The sequence below is a fragment of the Balaenoptera acutorostrata genome, chromosome 3, assembly GCF_949987535.1.
Source record: "Balaenoptera acutorostrata chromosome 3, mBalAcu1.1, whole genome shotgun sequence".
Classification (NCBI taxonomy): Eukaryota; Metazoa; Chordata; class Mammalia; order Artiodactyla; family Balaenopteridae; genus Balaenoptera; species Balaenoptera acutorostrata.
The window spans coordinates 8,548,993-8,569,440 of record NC_080066.1 but is presented as its reverse complement, the minus strand read 5'-3'; the positions used below and the strand labels follow the sequence as shown (position 1 = coordinate 8,569,440).

General features: G+C 38.4%; 1 protein-coding gene across 2 annotated transcripts in view; it reads left to right on the top strand.

The window, feature by feature from the left end:
* Window positions 1–20,448, top strand: part of PRPF18 (pre-mRNA processing factor 18) — a 51,087-nt gene that overhangs the window by 17,292 nt on the left and 13,347 nt on the right. For both annotated transcript variants that reach the window (XM_028168457.2, XM_057544417.1), the window contains 6 exons: window positions 2,101–2,214; window positions 8,807–8,953; window positions 10,355–10,423; window positions 12,468–12,608; window positions 12,740–12,811; window positions 15,014–15,169. In XM_028168457.2, the coding sequence (XP_028024258.2) occupies window positions 2,101–2,214; window positions 8,807–8,953; window positions 10,355–10,423; window positions 12,468–12,608; window positions 12,740–12,811; window positions 15,014–15,169 (699 nt within the window). The remainder of the gene's footprint in view (window positions 1–2,100; window positions 2,215–8,806; window positions 8,954–10,354; window positions 10,424–12,467; window positions 12,609–12,739; window positions 12,812–15,013; window positions 15,170–20,448) is intronic.

Here is a 20,448-nt window from a genome sequence, read left to right as displayed (position 1 = left end):
ATTTATGGCTGTGTTGGGTCTTCGTTTCTGTGCGAGGGCTTTCTCTAGTGGTGGCAAGCGGGGGCCGCTTACTATCACGGCAAGAGGTAAGTTTTTTTTTTTTTTTTTTAAAGGATTTTCTTATTTATTTATTTATTTATTTATTTATTTTTGGCTAAGAGGTAAGTTTTTATATGAGTGTTTTGTGGGAAAAAAAAGAAAAATCTCCACAGCAGTTGCATTTATCTCTGGTTCTTTCCAATAACTTTTGTCATTATTTCCCATATAAAATGACTTAACTGCACAGTATTCTAGTTCAATTTTCTTCATGAGGTTCTAAATTAATCTCTGCTTTTCTTGGTACTGTTGTCGAATATCTTATGTCTTAAGTTGTTTTTAAAGAATGTATCATTCTGAACTTTAAAAACTAAACACATTCTAAGTAAGTATAATTAAATGTATATATTCTAAATAACTATACTTGATAAGTTGTCTAAATAATTTAAAATAATATAAATTATGTATTAAGAGAAAGTAAGTTAGTGTTTTGTAACTTACTTCCTCTTAATACATCTTTCTAAGTCAAAATACAGAGGTCTGTATGATTCTTTATGACTGCATAATTTCCCATATTTTAAAAACTACTTTATTATTTTTAAAATCAATTCTGTGCTAATGGTCATTTAGGTTGCCTCAGCATTTCCCTATTTTAGATCGCACTAAGATGAATGCCCTCATACAGATGTCAGTGCATGTGTAATAATGTATGATTACTTTCCTTTGGAAAATTTTCTAGAAACATGATTTCTGGAGTCTGTTCTAAAGACTATAGACATGCCTGAGGCTCTGGATACATATTACCAGAGAGCCCTGCAGACTTGTTATAGCAGTTCATACTCTCAGCTGTAGTATTTGCCCATACCCTGGTCAGTATCAACTATTAAATTCCTTCAGCAATAACACCAACAACAAAATTTTAAGATATTCCTGTGAAAAAAGAATTCAGACTGTACACAAGGTACACAACGAAATTAACTTTGAGCAAAAGGAAACTCTCAGAGGAAAGGAGGGCTGATTCCAGAAGCTGTGTGTGAAAATTAGATGAAGGACTTTTGAATACTTGGCCTGAAACGAATATTTGAGATTTTTAAAAAGAGCCATTGACCACAGTTCTAATTTTGAAAAAGCATTGAATATTCTCTGTCGTTCATAAAGAAGAACTGAGATAACTGAGAGAGGTAGCTTTTTATTTATTTTGAGAAGCATAACATATCTGTCCAAAAATGGGATGGCTGTTTCATGAAGGGGTGTGACTTTTGTCATTTGTCAGACAGGGACCAGGAGAAGGTGTTTTTGAGGTCATTTCTGCGTGGATTGGAGATAGCACTAGACGACCTCTTAAGTTTTTTAATACCGAGTCTCAGTTAATCCAGTGGGAGCCCTGCCAGTGGTTTCTAAGTGTGATACTATTTATGTTCCCAGATAAAGTTCTTGGTATTTTTAAAATTACAACTTACTTTCTTAATGATAATTCTTGTTTGTCCTTTTTATGAAATACCACATGTATACAAAGAGTGTGTAAAACATGTGCGATATAGTGGATAATTACAAAACAAACACTTGTATGACGATGGCCGAAATCAAGGAGGAGTATTATCAGCCCCTCAGAAGCCCTGCACGTCCCCCTCCCTCCATTTGTAACTCACTTTCTCTTCTGAGGGACTAGTTTTTGGTTTTAATGTAGTATTGCAGTGCCGACTCACGGCTATCTATGGTCATTGACTTATCGCTGACTCCAGGCTTGGTTTTATTTTATTTTATTTTTTTCGCTTTATAAATGTTATCACTCCCTCCCATCGTAATGTTTTTCTTATGTATTCTACTACACAGATTGGTCCTTTCTGAAACACTTGCCAAATGACCTAAACCATTAGGGTTATTTAAGGTGTGACAATAATTCAGTATATCTGTTAATGGAAACTGAAGAAGAAAAAAGTATAACTTACTTTTTGCATCTACTTTTCACTTACCAAAATAAGTGTTTGGTCTCCTAAAATAGGAATTACTATTACTAATGTCATAGGGAATTACTATTGTTGTTTGATGTATTTTTTTTAATAGGTTATCAGGAGATTAAGAGAAAGAGGAGAACCAATCAGACTCTTTGGAGAAACTGATTATGATGCTTTTCAACGTTTAAGAAAAATAGAGATCCTCACACCGGAAGTTAACAAGGTAAGAAGTCAGAACAAAGCTAGAAGAATGTCATTGTACCATATAAATGAGAATAGTATGGACTTCGACAGAGCTCGACTAATTGCATTACTATAGAGAAAAAAGGAAAAATAAAGTTGCCAGATTACTGCTGCTGAATATAAATTTTCTTTTTTTTTTTTTAACTTTTGTGTGTGCGTGAGTTTATTTTTTTTACTTATTATTTTTCAGTATGTATTTATTTATTTATTTTTGGCTGTATCAGGTCTTACTTGTGGCACTCGAGGTCTAGTTGTGGTGCACGGGCTCAGTAGTTGCGGCGTGCGGGCTTAGTTGCCCCGCGACATGTGGGAATCTTAGTTCCCCTGCCAGGGATTGAACCTGTGTCCCCTGCATTGGAAGGTGGATTCTTAACCCCTGGACCACCAGGAAAGTCCCAGGTTTTCTTTAATTTTCTTTTAAAAAGCACACATCTTGGGCATGCAGTTAGTGCATTTTGACAAATACATGCAAGTGTGTAGCCACTACCCTTATGAAGATACAGAGTATTTTCATCACACACACATGAAAGTTCCCCAGCACTCCTTGGCCAGTTCCCGGGTTCATCTTCCTCCACTCCTGGGCAACCACCTTGTTAAATTATATCCCCATCAGTGAATTTAGAGGATATGTCTGGCTTCTTTTGCTCAGTGTGATATTTTGTAGATTCATCCATGTTATTGTGGATGTTGGTAGTTTGTTCCTTTACATTGCTGATGATATTCAGCTATATGAATATATCAGAATATGTTTCTAGCTTTGGGCTGTTATGAATAAAAGTGCTGTGAACATTCTTACACAGATCTTTTTTGGATCTGTGTTATTCCTCTTGGGTAAATATGTTTTTATCTCTCTGGTAAATGCTTAGAAGTGGAATTGCTGTATAGTAAGAGTAAATGTATGCTCAACTTTTTAGGAAATGCCAAATATTTCCAGTGTCTCATCAGTGTTTGTTATTGTTAGTCTTTTAAATTGTAACCATTCTTTTGTATTGTGGAAGTATCTCATTGTGGTTCTATTCACAATTCCCTGATAACTAAAGATTATGAGCATCTTTTCATAGACTTATTGGCCATATCTTTCTCTATGCAGTGTGTCTTTTGTTCATGTTTCAGTTGGGTTGTTTGTCTTTTTATTTTTGAGTTATAGGAGTTCTTTATGTGTATTCTGGATTCTTTGTCAGATATACAGATTCATGTTTTGTGTCTATTTTTTCCTAGTCTAGGCCTTACGTGTTCTCTTAATGGTGCCTTTTCATGGGCAGGACTTCCAAATTTTGATGAAGTTCGCTTTATGGTTATTGCTTTTGGTGTTTTGCGTAAGAAATCTTTGCTTACCCTAAGGTCTTAAAGAGATGGTATTTTCTTCTAAAACTTTAATAGTTTTAGCTTTACTTTTAGGACTCTAATCTTGTTTTATGGCTCAGCTTATGGTCTGTCTTGGCGAATATTCCATGGACTCTTGAAAAGAGTATGTTTTATGCTTTGGATAAATGTCAATTACAGTGGTGGTGTTCAGATCTTCTGTGGCCTTATTAACTTATTTACTTGCTCTTTCAGTGAGAGACAGGTGTGGTTATCTGTGGCTGTGTAACAAACCACCCCAAAACTTACAACTTAAAACAATTCATTATTATAAAATCTTTCTCAGTCATCTATGATGGTAACAAACCACCCTGAAACCTAGTAACCTAAGGTAATTTGTCATTCTCCCTCACAGTTCTGTGGTTCGATTGGGCTAATTAAGCTGGGCAGTTTTTTGCTTGGGGTCTTGCATGTGATGCAGTCAGGTGAGGGCTGTGGCTGAGGTCATCTGAGGGCTCCCTGGACTGGCCTTCTGACTTAGAATGCTGCCTTAAAGGTGCAGCTGCTTTGTACCAGGTGTCAGCATTTCCTGCCTTTTTAAGGCTGAGTAATACTCCATTGTATATATGGACCCCATTTTGTTTATCCATTCACCCTCGATGGACGTGTAGGTTGCTTCTACCTTTTGGCTATTGTGAATAATCCTGCTATGGACTCAAGTTATATAAATATCTGCTCGAGTCCCTGCTTTCTACTTCTTTTGCATATACTCCCAGAAGTGGAATTGCTAGATCATATGGTGATTCTGTGTCTAACTTTTTTTTTTTTTTACTTTTTTTTAAAACATAATGAATTAAAAATTTTTTCATTTATATAATTAATGTGCACAGCAATTTGTTTTTCTTTACTTTCAGTCCTATCTAAACTTTCCTAACTTAAATTCTTGGAAAGAGTAAGTGGTGTTGTAATGCTTCATTTCACTGATATTTGTTTCTCTTCTATCTCCTGAGTCACTTTCCTTATCAAAAGATAGTCTAGGGGCTTCCCTGGTGGCGCAGTGGTTGAGAATCTGCCTGCTAATGCAGGAGACACGGGTTCGAGCCCTGGTCTGGGAAGATCCCACATGCCACGGAGCGGCTGGGCCCGTGAGCCACAGCTGCTGAGCCTGCGCGTCTGGAGCCTGTGCCCCGCAGCGGGAGGGGCCGCGATGGTGAAAGGCCCGCGCACCGCGATGAAGAGTGGCCCCCACTTGCCGCAACTAGAGAAAGCCCTCGCACGAACCGAAGACCCAGCACAGCCAAAAATAAATAAATAAATAAATAAAATAAATAAATTAAAAAAAAAAAAAAACAGGATAAGAGGGAAAAATATTAAAAAAAAAAAAAGATAGTCTAAAATGCTAATGTGAACTATTCAGTTTTTGTTACCTGATTTAATTTTTCTTCTCATTTCATTACTTGAAAAATCTTCTAGCTTTTAATATTAATTTATTACAACCTGCTGTATTCTAATCTTATTCAAGCCTGTCCCAAATACTAGAGTTTCTTATGTACTTTTTAAAAACTGAGATATAATTAACATATAACATTAATTTCAGGTGTACAGCATAATGATTTTTTTTTGTTTAAACATCTTTATTGAAGTATAATTGCTTTACAATGGTGTGTTAGTTTCTGCTTTATAACAAAGTGAATCAGTTATACATATACATATGTTCCCATATCTCTTCCCTCTTGCATCTCCCTCCCTCCCACCCTCCCCATCGCGCCCCTCTAGGTGGTCACAAAGCACCGAGCTGATCTCCCTGTGCTATGTGGCTGCTTCCCACTACCTATCTGTTTTACATTTGGTAGTGTATATATGTCCATGCCACTCTCTCACCCTGTCACATCTCACCCCTCCCCCTCCCCATATCCTCAAGTCCATTCTCTAGTAGGTCTATGTCTTTATTCCCGTCTTGCCACTAGGTTCTTCATGGCCTTTTTTTTTTTTTTTCTTAGATTCTATATATATGTGTTAGCATACTGTATTTGTTTTTCTCTTTCTGACTTACTTCACTCTGTATGACAGACTCTAACTCCATCCACCTCATTACAAATACCTCCATTTCATTCCTTTCTATGGCTGAGTAATATTCCATTGTATATATGTGCCACATTTTCTTTATCTATTCATCTGTCGATGGACATTTAGGTTGCTTCCACGTCCTGGCTATTGTAAATAGAGCTGCAATGAACATTTTGGTACATGACTCTTTTTGAACTATGGTTTTCTCAGGGTATACAGCATAATGATTTTATATGATCACAATAATTAGTTAATATTCATCACCATACAAAGTTACAACAAAATTTTTTTTTCTTGTGATGAGGACTTTTTTTTAAAGATCTACTCTCTGAGTAACTTTGAAATACGCAATACAGTATTATTACCTTTAGTCACCATGCTGTACATTATATCCCTGTGATTTATTTATTTTATAAATAACTGGAGCAGTCTAAAAGTTCATAAATTTGAACACATTCTGAAGCTCTACATTTTTACTCCCCTCCCTTCACGTTTTATTTTTCTGATACCACATTTTACATCTTTTGGTCTTGTGTAGCCCTTAACTAATTATTGTAGTTAGAGTTGTTTTTACTACTTTTGTCTTTTAATCTTCATACTAGCTTTATGAGTGATTAATTCACTACTTTTACTATATATTTACCTTTACCAGTGAGATACATACTTTCATATGTTTTCTTGTTATTAATTAGTGCCATTTCTTGCCAGCTTAAAGAAGTCCCTTTAACATTTCTTATAAGGCTGGTTTAGTGATGATGAACTCCTTTAGCTTTTGCTTCTCTGGAAACTGTTGCTCCTTCAATTCTGAATGATAATTCTTCCAGGTAGATGTTCTTGGAAGTTTGTTCTTTTAGCACTTTGAATATATTGTGCCACTCCCTCCTGGTATGCAAAGTTTCTGCTGAAAAAATCTCCTGATAGTCTTATGGGGGAGCGGGGTTCCCTTGTACAAAACAAGCTGTTTTTCTCTTGCTGCTTTTAAGATGCTCTCCTTCTTTAACTTTGGTTTTTTTTTTTTTTTAATTGAAGTATAGTTGTTTTACAGTATTGTGTTAATTTCAGGTATAGAGCATAGTGATTCAGGTTTTTGCAGATTATATTCCATTATAGGTTATTACAAGATATTGGGTATAATTCCCTGTGCTATACAGTATATCCTTGTTGCTTATCTATTTTAAATATAATAGTTCGTATCTGTTACTCCCTTACCTCTAATTTGTCCCTCTCTCCTTTCCTTCCCCCCTTGGTAACCACAAGTTTGTTTTCGATACCTGTCTCTTTCTGTTTTGCATATACTTTCATTTGTATTATTTTTTAGTTTCCACGTATGGGTGATATCATACAGTATTTGTCTTTCTCTGTCTGACTTATTTCACTAAGCATAATACTCTCCAGGTCCATCCATGTTGTTGCAAATGGCAGAATTTCATTCTTTTTTTATGGCTGAGTAATATTCCTCCGTGTGTGTGTGTGTGTGTGTGTGTGTGTGTGTGTATGTGTGTCACATCTTCTTAATCCAGTCGCCTGTTGGGCACTTGGGTTGCTTCCATGTCTTGGCTATCATAAATAGTGCTGCTGTGACCATTGGGGTGCATGTATCTTTTTGAATTTAATGTTTTCATTTTTTCTGGGTATATACCCAGGAGTGGGATTGCTGGATCATATGGTAGTTCTGTTTTTAGTTTAAGGGACCTGAATACTGTTTTCCATAGTGGCTATCTCAATTTTCATTCCTACCAACAGTGTATGAGGGGTCCCTTTTCTCCACATCCTCTGCAACTTTTGTTTTGTAGACTTTTCGATGATCGCCACTCTGACAGGTGTGAGGTGATACCTCATTGTGGTTTTGATTTGCATTTCTCTAATAATTAGTGATGTGGAGCATGTTTTCATGTGCCTGTTAGCCATCTGCATGTCTTCTCTGGAGAAATGTCTGTTCAGGTCTTCTGACCATTTTTGGATTGGGTTGTTTTTTGATATTGAGTTGTATGAGCTGTTTGTATATTTTGGATATTAACCCCTTGTGGGTCACATCATTTATAAATATTTTCTCCCATTCAGTAGGTTGTCTTTTTGTTTCGCTGGTGGTTTCCTTGCTGTGCAAAAGCTTTCAAGTTTAATCACGTCCCATTTGTTTGGTTTTGCTTTTATTTCTTTTGCCTTAAAGACTGATTAAAGAGAGTATTGCTATGATTTATGTCAAAGAGTGCTCTGCCTGTGTTGTATTGTAGGAGTTGTCTTTAACTTTTGACATTTTAATTATAATGTGTCTTGGTTGTGGGTATGTTTAACTTTTTCAGGTACTGCCATACCATCCTCCACAGCAGCTGTACCATTTTACATTTCCAGCAGTGCTCTAGGGTTCTGTTTCTCCATATCCTAGCCAAGTTGTTATTTTCTGTTTTCTGTTGATAATATTCATCCTAATGGTTGTGAAGTGGTATCTCTTTGTGGTTTGATTTGCATTTCCTTAATGACCAGTGATGTTGAGCATCTTTTCATTTACGTACTGGCCGTTCGTATGTCATCTGTTAAAGTCCTTTGCCCATTTTAAATCAGGTTGTTTTCTGTTTTGTTAGTTAACTCTAAGAGTTTTATAGTTTTAGCTCTTACATTTAGGTCTTTGATCCATTTTGAGTTAATTTTTGTATGTGGTATATGCCAAGGGTCTAGCTTTAAGGCTTCCATTTTTACCAAGTGGTCACCAACTGGAAGTGAATAGAATATGGAATTTGCTGGTTTGTTAGAAACATAGTGAAATCCTAGGATATGGTTGAGACACCGGTTTTATACTGTTGACATTTCCAAATGTTTTGGGAGTTCAAAGTATCAATAGTTGCAGTTGTTAGACATTTTCAGTGAACCAGGAAAATGGGTTGGGGACCAGTGGAGACCTGGTCACTTTCACTAGGGCCTCATTAGAAAATTACAGCATTAATGCCTATTCCTATTTGGATTTGTCACTTGTATGTTTTATTTTTCTGGCCATCAGATTACCTATTGTGTGTACATTCTCTTAAATTTACATATGTTCATAAGAATTGATTTTGCATGGACAGTGGTGATAGCTGTATAATAAATTGAAATATTATTTGAGTTTCTTTGTGGAGAAAAAAGTGGATTATACTCATTATTAGAGAAGAAATCAGAAGTGAAACATCAGTGAAATTTCATACAAGATGTAACTTTTTACCTTTCCTCAGGGATTGAGGAATGATCTGAAAGCAGCTTTGGATAAGATTGATCAGCAGTACCTGAATGAACTTGTGGGTGGCCAGGAACCTGGAGAGGAAGACACCCAGAATGATTTGAAAGTTCATGAAGAAAACACCACAATTGAAGAGTTAGAGGTGATCTCTCCCCCACCTTCCCTGATTCCCCGTCACGCCTTTCATTCCCTGCAGTAGGTGGTTGAGCTCCTCAGAATGTTCAGTTTACAGCGTGCTGGTGTCTTTGGTCACTACAAAGGCCCTTCTTCTATTCCGTGCCTTTTGTTTATTCACTCCCTTTTTTCTCATTTCCTATACACATTCCCCTACTTCCTGCCTTCAAAAGTATTCATTCTGATATGTTTGCTGTGTATCCTTTGATTTGTTGATGGTCTTGTAGAACCAGTAGTGTTTTGTCTGCATGTGTTTTGGTATGTACATACATGATATTTTACTGTGAAATTCTTCATTCTGTTCACTTTTTTTCCACTTAGAACTATGTTAAGTTCCATCCTTGATACCTTATGTACCTCTAAACCTTTGATTTTAACTGTTAACATAGCATTTCATACACTGTGGCATTCACTGCCTTTTACTTTTTGTTCGCCGTAATGACAGACAGTGAGATTGCTCCCAGCTCCGTGTTACCACAGACAGCTTTGTGACAGACAATCTTGCACATGACCCCTCTGGAGCAGAAGCAGGATTGCTTCTGATACATGTTTAACTTGTCTGAGTACTGCCAAATTGCTCTCTGTAATGGGTTTGCCAGTCTCTACCCTCCACCAGCACTGTGTGAGGGTCTTGTATCCCTGCATCCCTGCCAACCCTTGGCAGTATCTTGCTTTCTTATTTTTGCCAGTGTGTCGAATGTGGAGTGATATATGTAATCTTATTTAAAAGTTGTATTATCTAAATATCTAGCATGAGCAAAAATAATATGACTTAGTTTAAAGTTCTTAATGGTTAATAAAACATAGTTATTTTTTCTGTTACCTTTCGTTCCTGGCTCTTAACCCACATTGCATGCTGTGAGTGAGATTGTAGTTAAGGAAGATGTCGTTTTAATTATACCTCGACCCCCTAAATTTTACTGCAATAATTGGTGTGAGCAACCAGTTCTGGACATTTTTTTCCTTTTTCCTTCGTTTCAAACAACTTTGGAGATAGTCACATACTATACAATTTATCCATTTAATGTGTACAATTCAGTGGTTTTTAGTATATTCACAGGTCGCTACAACCATCATCACAATCTAGTTTTACAGCATTTTGTTCCCCTAAAAAGAAACCCTATGTTCATTAGCAGTCACTCCCTTTACTCCCTCTTTGAGTCATAAAAGATAACATGCTCTCTAAATTTAAATGACAAATTGTCTTTTTTTTTTTTTTTTTTAATCTATCTAGAAATTCCATCAGGGTTTTAAATCAAAATTGGACCATACGTATATGTAATAAAGAGCCATGTTTAGTCTGGTGTTGGTAATGTATGTATGCCGCTGTTGTTCTTGACTAATGAACAGAAGCATTCTTTTTCTTCAGGCACTGGGAGAGTCTTTAGGAAAAGGTGATGATCATAAAGACATGGACATCATTACCAAATTCCTTAAGGTATGTACTTTTTGGCTAGGAAAGGAGGACACGTTTTCTTTAGTTAAGAACTGGTCTTACTTTTTGTTTTTTTGTTTTTGTTTTTTTTTGGTTTTTCATTTTTGAATTGTTTAAGAGTTAAAGACTGGAAAGGGAAATCCTCCCTAAACATTTCTGCACGTACGGTGTTTATGATATTGCTGTGCTTGGATATAGAGGTTAAACAAAGAAAATGTATATTTACTTTCTTCATAGCACTTGTAAGGCTGACTTATTAATGTAAATACACTGAAAAGAATCATAGCAGTGGAATGAACAAGAAGTTTTAAGGATTAAAAAATTTATTTTAAACACTCTGGGAAGGAGTGCAATAAGGAGAAGCTTTTCTGAGAGATGATGACAGTAAGGAATGGAAGGAGGTGGGAAGACGTTGACAGGGAAAAAAGCACTCGAGTAACCTTTCAAAGACTTGCGATTAGCTCATTCATTCTTCCCGGAATTCCTCTCTTCAGTGGTTTAGGTAGAGTATGTGCAAATCTCAGATTCCTTTTAACATTTATTCACAAATTATTTGTGTTCAGAACAAGAGATATAAATGCAAGAAATGCTTTTACTTGTATTTACAGTTTAAATACAACACAGTTAGCCATCAGGATTCTCAATCCGTTGAGGATTTGGCATGGAATTAGCTAGGGCGTGGTGGGATCTAGCATGAACTAGAATTTCCTCTTTGAGTGACAGCCTCTCCCTATGTAGGACATGCATAGGTAACACCGCTAGGGGAGTATGGCCTCCTCAGCCTTCAGTGTTTACCTGCCTCTGGGAAGGATGCTCTTTGTGCAGTTTAACTCAGGGGGCACCTGGGTAGTTTTCTGGGGCAGGGTGGGGGCTGGTCATAGTTTCTTTTATTTTCGTTCGTTTTTTCCTTCTCCTTTGGTCAGGCACTTTAGAGGGAATTTTTAATTGAATTGTGGTCTCTACTGCAAAAGTAGAAAGTCCAAATACTACAACATCATCCTTGGAAGATTGATTAAATATCACAGCACATATGGCATTATGGCTGATGAGTCTAGGTAGGTTGAATTTTATGTAATAGAAATACAAGTAAAAGTTTATTTCTGACCATAATTCAAAAAGAGTCACGTACCAAAATGTTCATTGCAGCTCTATTTACAATAGCCAGGACATGGAAGCAACCTAAGTGTCCATCGACAGATGAATGGATAAAGGAGATGTGGCACATATATACAATGGAATATTACTCAGCCATAAAAAGAAATGAAACTGAGTTATTTGTAGTGAGGTGGATGGAGTTAGAGTCTGTCATACTGAGTGAAGTAAGTCAGAAAGAGAAAAACAAATACAGTATGGTAACACATATTTATGGAATCTAAGGAAAAAAAAAGTCATGAAGAACCTAGTGGCAAGACGGGAATAAAGACACAGACTTACTAGAGAATGGACTTGAGGATATGGGGAGGGGGAAGGGTAAGCCGTGACAAAATGAGAGAGTGGCATGGACATATATACACTACCAAACATAAAATAGATAGCTAGTGGGAAGCAACCGCATAGCACAGGGAGATCAGCTCGGTGCTTTGTGACCACCTAGAGGGGTGGGATAGGGAGGGTGGGAGGGAGGGAGATGCAAGAGGGAAGAGATATGGGAACATATGTATATGTATAACTGATTCACTTTGTTATAAAGCAGAAACTAACACACCATTGTAAAGCAGTTATACTCCAATAAAGATGTTAAAAAAAAAAAAAAGTTCTGTCAAGCAGTTGCCTGTGAAATTTGATAGCTCTTTCAGGGGAAATGGATTGCATCTGAGCTGGGAGAGGTGTAGAATAGGGAAGTCTGTGACTTGCCAAAGGTACTACATTAAAACATACGTGACGCACTAAGCAGAGATAGTTCATTAGTTACATATTGGTTGATGTTTTAATCAGTCAAGACATTTACTCTAAGGATGAGTGTATACTATTTTGTGCATCAGAGAACTTTTAAACTTACAGAACCACTGGGTGGCATTGTAGTCTAAATTTACCCTTTTTTCCACAGTTTCTTCTTGGTGTTTGGGCTAAGGAGCTGAATGCCAGAGAGGATTATGTGAAGCGCAGTGTACAGGGTAAACTGAACAGTGCTACTCAGAAACAGACGGAGTCCTATCTCAGACCCCTTTTCAGAAAGCTACGGAAAAGGGTGAGGTTTCGCAAAAAATGCTTTTGTTAACTGATTTTTTAAAAATAGAATATATAAAGTTAGAATAAATGTAGTCTGTAACTATACACTGTAGCTTCCAAAATTTAGTTATGCTTTTTTTTCTTTTCCAGAATCTTCCTGCCGATATTAAAGAATCCATAACAGATATCATTAAATTCATGTTGCAGAGGGAATATGTGAAGGTACATTACCATGCTGTGCATCAGAATTATGTTTATGAGCATACCTAGGTTGTGTACATAATATGTTCATCTCGTGTGGGAGTATTTTAATAGAAGATTTAAGAATAAATGTGAAATGAATTAGTAGTAAAAAAAAAAAAAACAACTTTCATTTTCTAATATATTGTCAGCTTTATTGTTAGGCATGAATAATAAAGTTTCAGACCACACTGTATTTTTTAGTCATTTTTAAGGAAGGTGTAAAGATTCTTCACGAACTGGATATAGGCAGCGTTCATTTCGTGAATGGGATTGAATTTCAAGGTTTTTAGATTGTTGATTATGGCTTGGAACAAATTTTCCCGTAGAAGCAATGTTACGTAGATTAGTTTCCCAGGCCAGCTATAAAAACCTACTTAATCCATAATATAGCTGAACCATTGTACTAATGATACAGTGGAATTTAACCGCCCTTTATGCTGGTTTCTCTGAGAAAATGTTCTAAGTAAGGCTGCCAGAACTTCTCTCTCCCATTTCAGTACTGCAACAATAGCAAAGCCCAGGAGGGGAGACTCTTCCCCTGCTGCAGTGCCTTTATTCCTGAACGGACTCTGGGGCCAGGTGGCAGAGGAGAGAGCTCTGGTGTCCACGTGCTCCTTGGGTAGACTTTAGAAAGGAGGTGGAAGGCCATCAGTCAGTGTGGCGAACAAGAAGAGAAGGGCCTCTTGCACCACTAATGGGATTGGAAGTGCACCCCTGCTCGTGGGCCATCAGCCGAGTGTGAGGAGGGAGGCTTCCAGTGGCTGTGCCTCCCAAGAGGGGAGGAGTGGGGGGGTCCGTGCAGCATCTCCAGTGACGGTTCCAGAGCCTCGATGGGGCTCTGCCAGAAAAGTGGGGGTGCGTTGCTTATTCCTGTGCTCTGAGTGTCTGTCCTCAGAAGGGACTGTGGGTGATCCTGGGTGACTGGAGGTCTCCTTGATGAGAGCCTCATGCTAATGGGCTAAAGTAGTGTTTTTAATCCCTCTAGATGAGAGCCTGTTGGTTAGTCAAAGAAAGCGTTTCTGCTTTATAGCTATGAGTTTTATTTTTGGATAGTTTCTATGAGTTGCCTGGAGCTTACCAGGGATGATTGCATTGGGATGGATGGATAAGGTCACCATCGGTGCAGAAGGAATTCACGGCACTTGCCTACTAGAGGCGATGCCTTCCTTCTTGTTACTTTTCTCATTCTCTGGTGAAAGTTTATATAAAGTACAGAAAGAACTAAAACTTAATATTAGGACAGTCTTCTTTGGAAATTTGGGGAAACTGAATATTGGAAATTTTATCAGTTAATATCCAGTATTAAACTTTACACACACAAGTATCAGTGATTTAAAAAAATGTGTATATGCTGTTTTAATTTCCGTATATCAGTCTCATAGTTGTTTGATTTTTAAATGAAGATCTCTTTGAGGCCTGGCTGTGTAAGCCTCTCTGAAACCGTTGGGGTCTTTTAGAGTTTACTTGCTTTCTGTTTTGTCCCCCACCCCAGCCCAGGTAGCCAGGCTTGGTTTAGAAAAAGAGCCATTTTTCTTCATTGCTTTCTCTCTTCTCATTTTGTCGCTTTTAAGGTTCTTGGCAGGTGGGAGGTTTGGGGGGCCAAAGTGAAATGATCTCATCCTTTAGCTATTTGGCTCGAGAGCCAGTATTTAATCTCTGTTTACACATCTGCTATGGGCCTGATGTGATGGTCCCAGCACACAGAGCCCACACTGCTTTCAGAGGTCTGCACTGCTGTGCAGGGAGTAGTTGTAGTTTCAGGTTGGATTATGAAAAACTAGTTAGCCTCTGTCTTCTCTGTGACCACCTAGGGAGAAGACTAGGTCTAACGGAAACTCAGACTAGAGTTTTTGTCAGTGCATCAGATTACCTGCCTGGTAATTCCAGATCTGAAATATATTAACTTCCAGTGCACCAGGGCTGCAAAGGAATGTTTTGTCTTTTTACTCACTGGGTTAGCGTTGGTTTCTGTTTTTCCACAGGCATTTGTGGTCCTGGGTAAGCACGTCAGTCACCCCATATTTTAGTTTCTTTTGTTCAAATAATGGGAATGGTAATATTTTCAACACGCCCAAGAGATGGATGAAAATTTCATCACGAAGGGCTGTGAAATACTAAATGAAAATTTGGACCAGCAGAATATTTCTGCTTTCCTGATCTCTTCTTCAACTCTCTTTTTAGGCTAATGACGCTTATCTTCAGATGGCCATTGGAAATGCCCCTTGGCCCATTGGTGTCACTATGGTGGGCATCCATGCCAGAACTGGTAGGGAAAAGATTTTTTCCAAGCACGTGGCACATGTTTTAAATGATGAGACGCAGCGGAAATATATTCAGGTAAGCAGTTTGGAGGGCAAAGTGCTCTGGAGGTTAACATTCCCCGGTTCTCAAACTAAGTTTTGAGAGGAGGAGAATTATAGTGATAGGATATAGCATAATAGGATGCAAGTCCACTCTTTATGTAAGTAGTACTTGTATTTAAGACACCTTCCACTGTACTGTAAAATAGAAACCTTTTAGGTTTCATATATGATGTAAGACAGGGTGAAGTGTTGTGCTTTAATTACCTCAGTAGTGAAATAAAACTATTGCTGTTCGCTTTGGGAGTTTACTAAAGAATGACGAATTTAGAGTATTTTGCAATAATTCACATTTTGTTACTTTCAGGGTAGATTAACATCTAGGCTAAAAAGGTATGAACAGTAAAAATTTGGCTAGTAAATATTTTTAAATAATTTATAACAACACTTCGGTACACAAATAGATTTACAGTATTTATAGTTTATTTTCTTAAAGTTATACCTGCCTCACATAAACCTGGTTACACTGCTATTGGGTTAAACTTTTCTTTTTAGTGGGAAAAAACCCTAAACTGTAATCTAGCTTTTGCCAAGGTGTCAAAAATCCCAGGTTGTGTCTGTATAATGACTTTTGCTGGATGTTAACTCTAAAACTTGAAGATGAAACTCTGAAAGTTTATTTGAAGTGTAAGATTCACTTAAAATGCCGCAGGTGCTTTCAGAATTTGTGCCAGACAACACTCACTATCATGTTCATGGATTATCTTTTTATTTCATTTCAATTCCAAGTGCTAAAGGTTATTTTGTGTCATGCTTTGTACCTTATTCATATATATTAGCATTTTAAAATATGATTTCAACCTGACCCCCTAGTGTGAACTGTAGAACTTGTAGAGTTCAAATATACTTGTGGAAATTCAAAACATTTCCATTTTCTTAATAACCACCATTGACCGTATCGAAGGCAAAAAGCTTTTAGTTGGGAAAAAAAAAAAGTGGTTTGGCTTTAACAATAGAAAACAGCTGCCAGTGATTAAATTTGCTAATTGTGTTCAGCTATACCATGGCCAAAGCTATATAGTGTGTATAAGAGTTCATATAATTAGATAAATTGTCTTAAAGACAGCATCTTCTTTAGACAGTGGTATGATTACCATCATCTTATAAACTGATTTTTCTGTTTAAAAATATGCCTAGTATTTTAAAGACTTCTGGTTTATTTTGGAAGCTATACAGGACCTATCCTCCCTCCATTTTTCTTCCTTTTTAACTCTTCTCTTCCCATTAAAATGTTTTTCCCCCCTTTTCCCAAGGTGATTGGGGAAAATTGGCAAACATACTGTATCTGAACTCTAGGAAGGTGTTTGACCTAAATCCAATAATATTCTTGTGTACAGATGTAAATACGATAAAATAATCAGGTGGGGCTTCCCTGGTGGCGCAGTGGTTGAGAATCTGCCTGCTAATGCAGGAGACGCGGGTTCGAGCCCTGGTCTGGGAAGATCCCACATGCCACGGAGCAGCTGGGCCCGTGAGCCACAGCTGCTGAGCCTGCGCGTCTGGAGCCTGTGCCCCGCAACGGGAGGGGCCGCGATAGTGAAAGGCCCGCGCACCGCGATGAAGAGCGGTCCCCGCACCGCGATGAAGAGTGGCCCCCACTTGCCGCAACTAGAGAAAGCCCTCGCACGAACCGAAGACCCAGCACAGCCATAAATAAATAAATAAATAAAAAAAAAAAAAAAAAAAAAAAACTCCTCAATTGGCATTAAAAAAAAAAAAAATAATCAGGTGGACTCAGCTTGCTGAGTGAGAGAAGCCATGCATACTAAATAATGGATCCGTGTCTGTTTGGGTGCATGCTAGGGACATGCCATGGGGCTCTTAGTGACCTCAATACTGTGCTACTCAACAATTTTTTTTTTTTTAAATGAAAGCTTCTTTATTTATTTATTTATTCATTTTTGGCTGTGTTGGGTCTTCGTTTCTGTGCGAGGGCTTTCTCTAGTTGCGGCAAGCGGGGGCCACTCTTCATCGTGGTGCGTGGGCCTCTCAGCATCGCGGCCTCTCTTGTTGCAGAGCACAGGCTCCAGACGCGCAGGCTCAGTAGTTGTGGCGCACGGGCTTAGTTGCTCTGCAGCATGTGGGATCTTCCCAGACCAGGGCTCGAACCCGTGTCCCCTGCATTGGCAGGCAGATTCTCAGCCACTGCGCCACCAGGGAAGCCCCTGATCAACAATTTTAATGACCAATTTGGATGACTGTACTGAGAGGTATATTTATCAGATTAACAGACAGTAAGAACACAAGGGATAGGGTGTGCGTTCAGGTGGAAAAGAAATTTGCATTCCAGAAGTTCTTGACAGACTGAAGAAAAAAGCAGATTCTAAAAATATAATATTTAGCAATGATGACCGTAAAGAAATTTGGAAGTCTAACCCAGTTAGGCTTCTAACAAGTCAAGTTAGACTTGAGCGAACAGTTTGAGCAATGTATATGAGGAAGAATTAGGGAATTTAAGTACAATAACAGCAGTACAGTATGGCTACTGGAAAGTCTAATGATAGCTTATGCTACATTATTAGATGTAATAATGTAGTATAAGTTCCACAAGGCAAGAGCATAGTTCACTGTCGTATCCGCAGAGTCTGGAATAGTACTCATGGTGGGTGCTCAGTAAATATTTGCCGAATGAATGAATACTCTAGAGGACGAGAGAGGTGAAAGTCTTGCTTTTTTTTTTCTAGTCCTTGAGAAAGGAGACTCTTGGTGGGGGTCTGGGTAACTATAGATAATGAGAGAACTTTCTGGTGGAAGAGGGATTAAACTTGTCCCATGCAGTTAAGGACCAGGTAAGGTATAGGAATGAAGGCACATTTCTAATCAGTGTAAGGAAAGGATTCTTTCTTTTTTTAATCTTTTTATTTTGAAACAATGAGAGACTGGTAAGAGGTTGCAAAAATAGTACAAAGAAGCTTTTTAACAGGCAGAATTACCCTAAAATAGGAGTAGGGCTGCTTTAGAAGATATGGGGGAGATCCCTACCACTTGATGTGTGCAAACATCCAGTTAACTGTTGCCCATTCTGGTCTGTTGATTTCTCTGACACTTCTCTGCCGTTTTCCCTGGAGGCCATTGCTTAAACCCGAGGTTGCAAACTCATACAGCCAGGATAGTCGGGTAGCAGGCGAGCTGAGTGTTAAGAAGCCCCTGACCCTCGGGCTCTCTTTTCTTTTCCTTTTTCACGTAGCCACAGGTAGAAGCAGTATTTTCACTTTCCTCTCAGCTCTGTGATAAGAACGGTGGACAGTTGATTACCAATGTTGTGTTAGTTCAGCTATACTCCAGTATAAAATAAAAACTTTAAAAAGTGGACGGCGCAAGCACAGTGTGAAGTGTCAGCGGAGTCTTAGCCTCAGCGTTACTGGAGTCGCTTTAGCTCGTTGTTACCTTGTGGAATATGGTGCTAGTGTTGTTCCATCTTCCTTTATTTTTTAGTGAGATAACTAGAATCCTTAATTTTTTAAAAAAGCATATGCTCCTATTTTTAAAATATTGGCAATAACAAAAACAAAAAATTAGCATTGTGTGAGGCCAAATAAAGTACCAGTTTTTGATCTGTCTTAAAATAAACCCATAGTGCAGCTCAAGGCAGAATGCTGCCACCCCCATGTTAGCGTTTTACGAAATTCTTGATTACAATTAACTGTGTGATTTCCTAAGCTGTCTTTTAAATCTCTCTCCTCTTATTTTGGTATTTGGGTGAGGTTGAGTTGAATTATTCCTACAAAGGGACAGTTTAAATATATTATTTGAAGTTTAAGTCAGGAAGTGACACACTTAAAGGATCAGGTAGTAAATATTTTAGGCTTTGGACTTCATAGGTCTCTGCTACAACTCTTCAACCCTGCAGCTGTGTGAAAGCAGCCAGTGGCCGTGTTCCAGTAAAACTCCATTTATAAAAGGGGTGAGTGGCCCGTGGGCCGTAGTTTGCTGACCCCTGGTAAATGTATAAACCCAAACCTTTTCTACGTTAAGATATTTGCTGAGGAGGTAATAGTGAAAGTCATTTAATAGGGTAATTTTTCTTTTTCTTCTTTTAATTTTTTTTTAACATCTTTATTGGAGTATAATTGCTTTAAAATAGTGTATTAGTTTCTGCTGTATAACAAAGTGAATCAGCTATATGTATACATATATCCCCATATCTCCTCCCTCTTGCGTCTCCCTCCCACCCTCTCTATCCCACCCCTCTAGGGGGGACACAAAGCACCAAGCTGATCTCCCTGTGCTATGCAGCTGCTTCTCACTAACTATTTTACATTTGGTAGTGTATATATGTCCATGCCACTCTCTCACTTTGTCCCAGCTTACCGTTCCCCCTCCCCGTGTCCTCAAGTCCATTCTCTACGTCTGTGTCTTTATTCCTGTCCTGCCCCTACATTCTTCAGAACCTTTTTTTTTTTTAAGATTCCAAAAATATGTGTTAGCATACAGTATTTGTTTTTCTCTTTCTGACTTACTTCACTCTGTATGACAGTCTCTAGGTCCATCCACCTCACTGCAAATAACTCAGTTTCATTTCTTCTTATGGCTGAGTAATATTCCATTGTATATATGTGCCACATCTCCTTTATCCATTCATCTGTCAATGGACACTTAGGTTGCTTCCATGTCCTGGCTATTGTAAATAGTGCTGCAATGAACATTGTGGTACATGAAGTTTTTTTTTTTTTTTAATAAATTTTATCTATTTATTTATTTATTTTTGGCTGTGTTGGGTCTTTGTTGCTGCGTGCGGGTTTTCTCTAGTTGCAGTGAGCAGGGGCTACTCTTCGTTGAGGTGGACGGGCTTCTCGTGGTGGCTTCTCTTGTTGTGTCTCACGGGCTCTAGAGCGCGGGCTCAGTAGTTGTGGCACACGGGCTTAGTTGCTCTGTGGCATGTGGGCTCTTCCCAGACCAGGGCTCGAACCCGTGTCTCCTGCATTGGCAGGCAGATTCTTAACCACTGCGCCACCAGGGAAGTCCTGAAGTTTTGAATTATGGTTTTCTCAGGGTATATGCCCAGTAGTGGGATAGCTGGGTCATTTGGTAGTTCTGTTTTTAGTTTCTTTTTTTTTTTTTTTTTTTTAATTAATTTTTGGCTGTGTTGGGTCTTCGTTTCTATGCGAGGGCTTTCTCTAGTTGTGGCAAGCGGGGGCCACTCTTCATCGCGGTGCGTGGGCCTCTCACTATTGTGGCCTCTCTTGTTGTGGAGCACAGGCTCCAGACGCGCAGGCTCAGTAGTTGTGGCTCACGGGCCCAGTTGCTTTGCAGCAT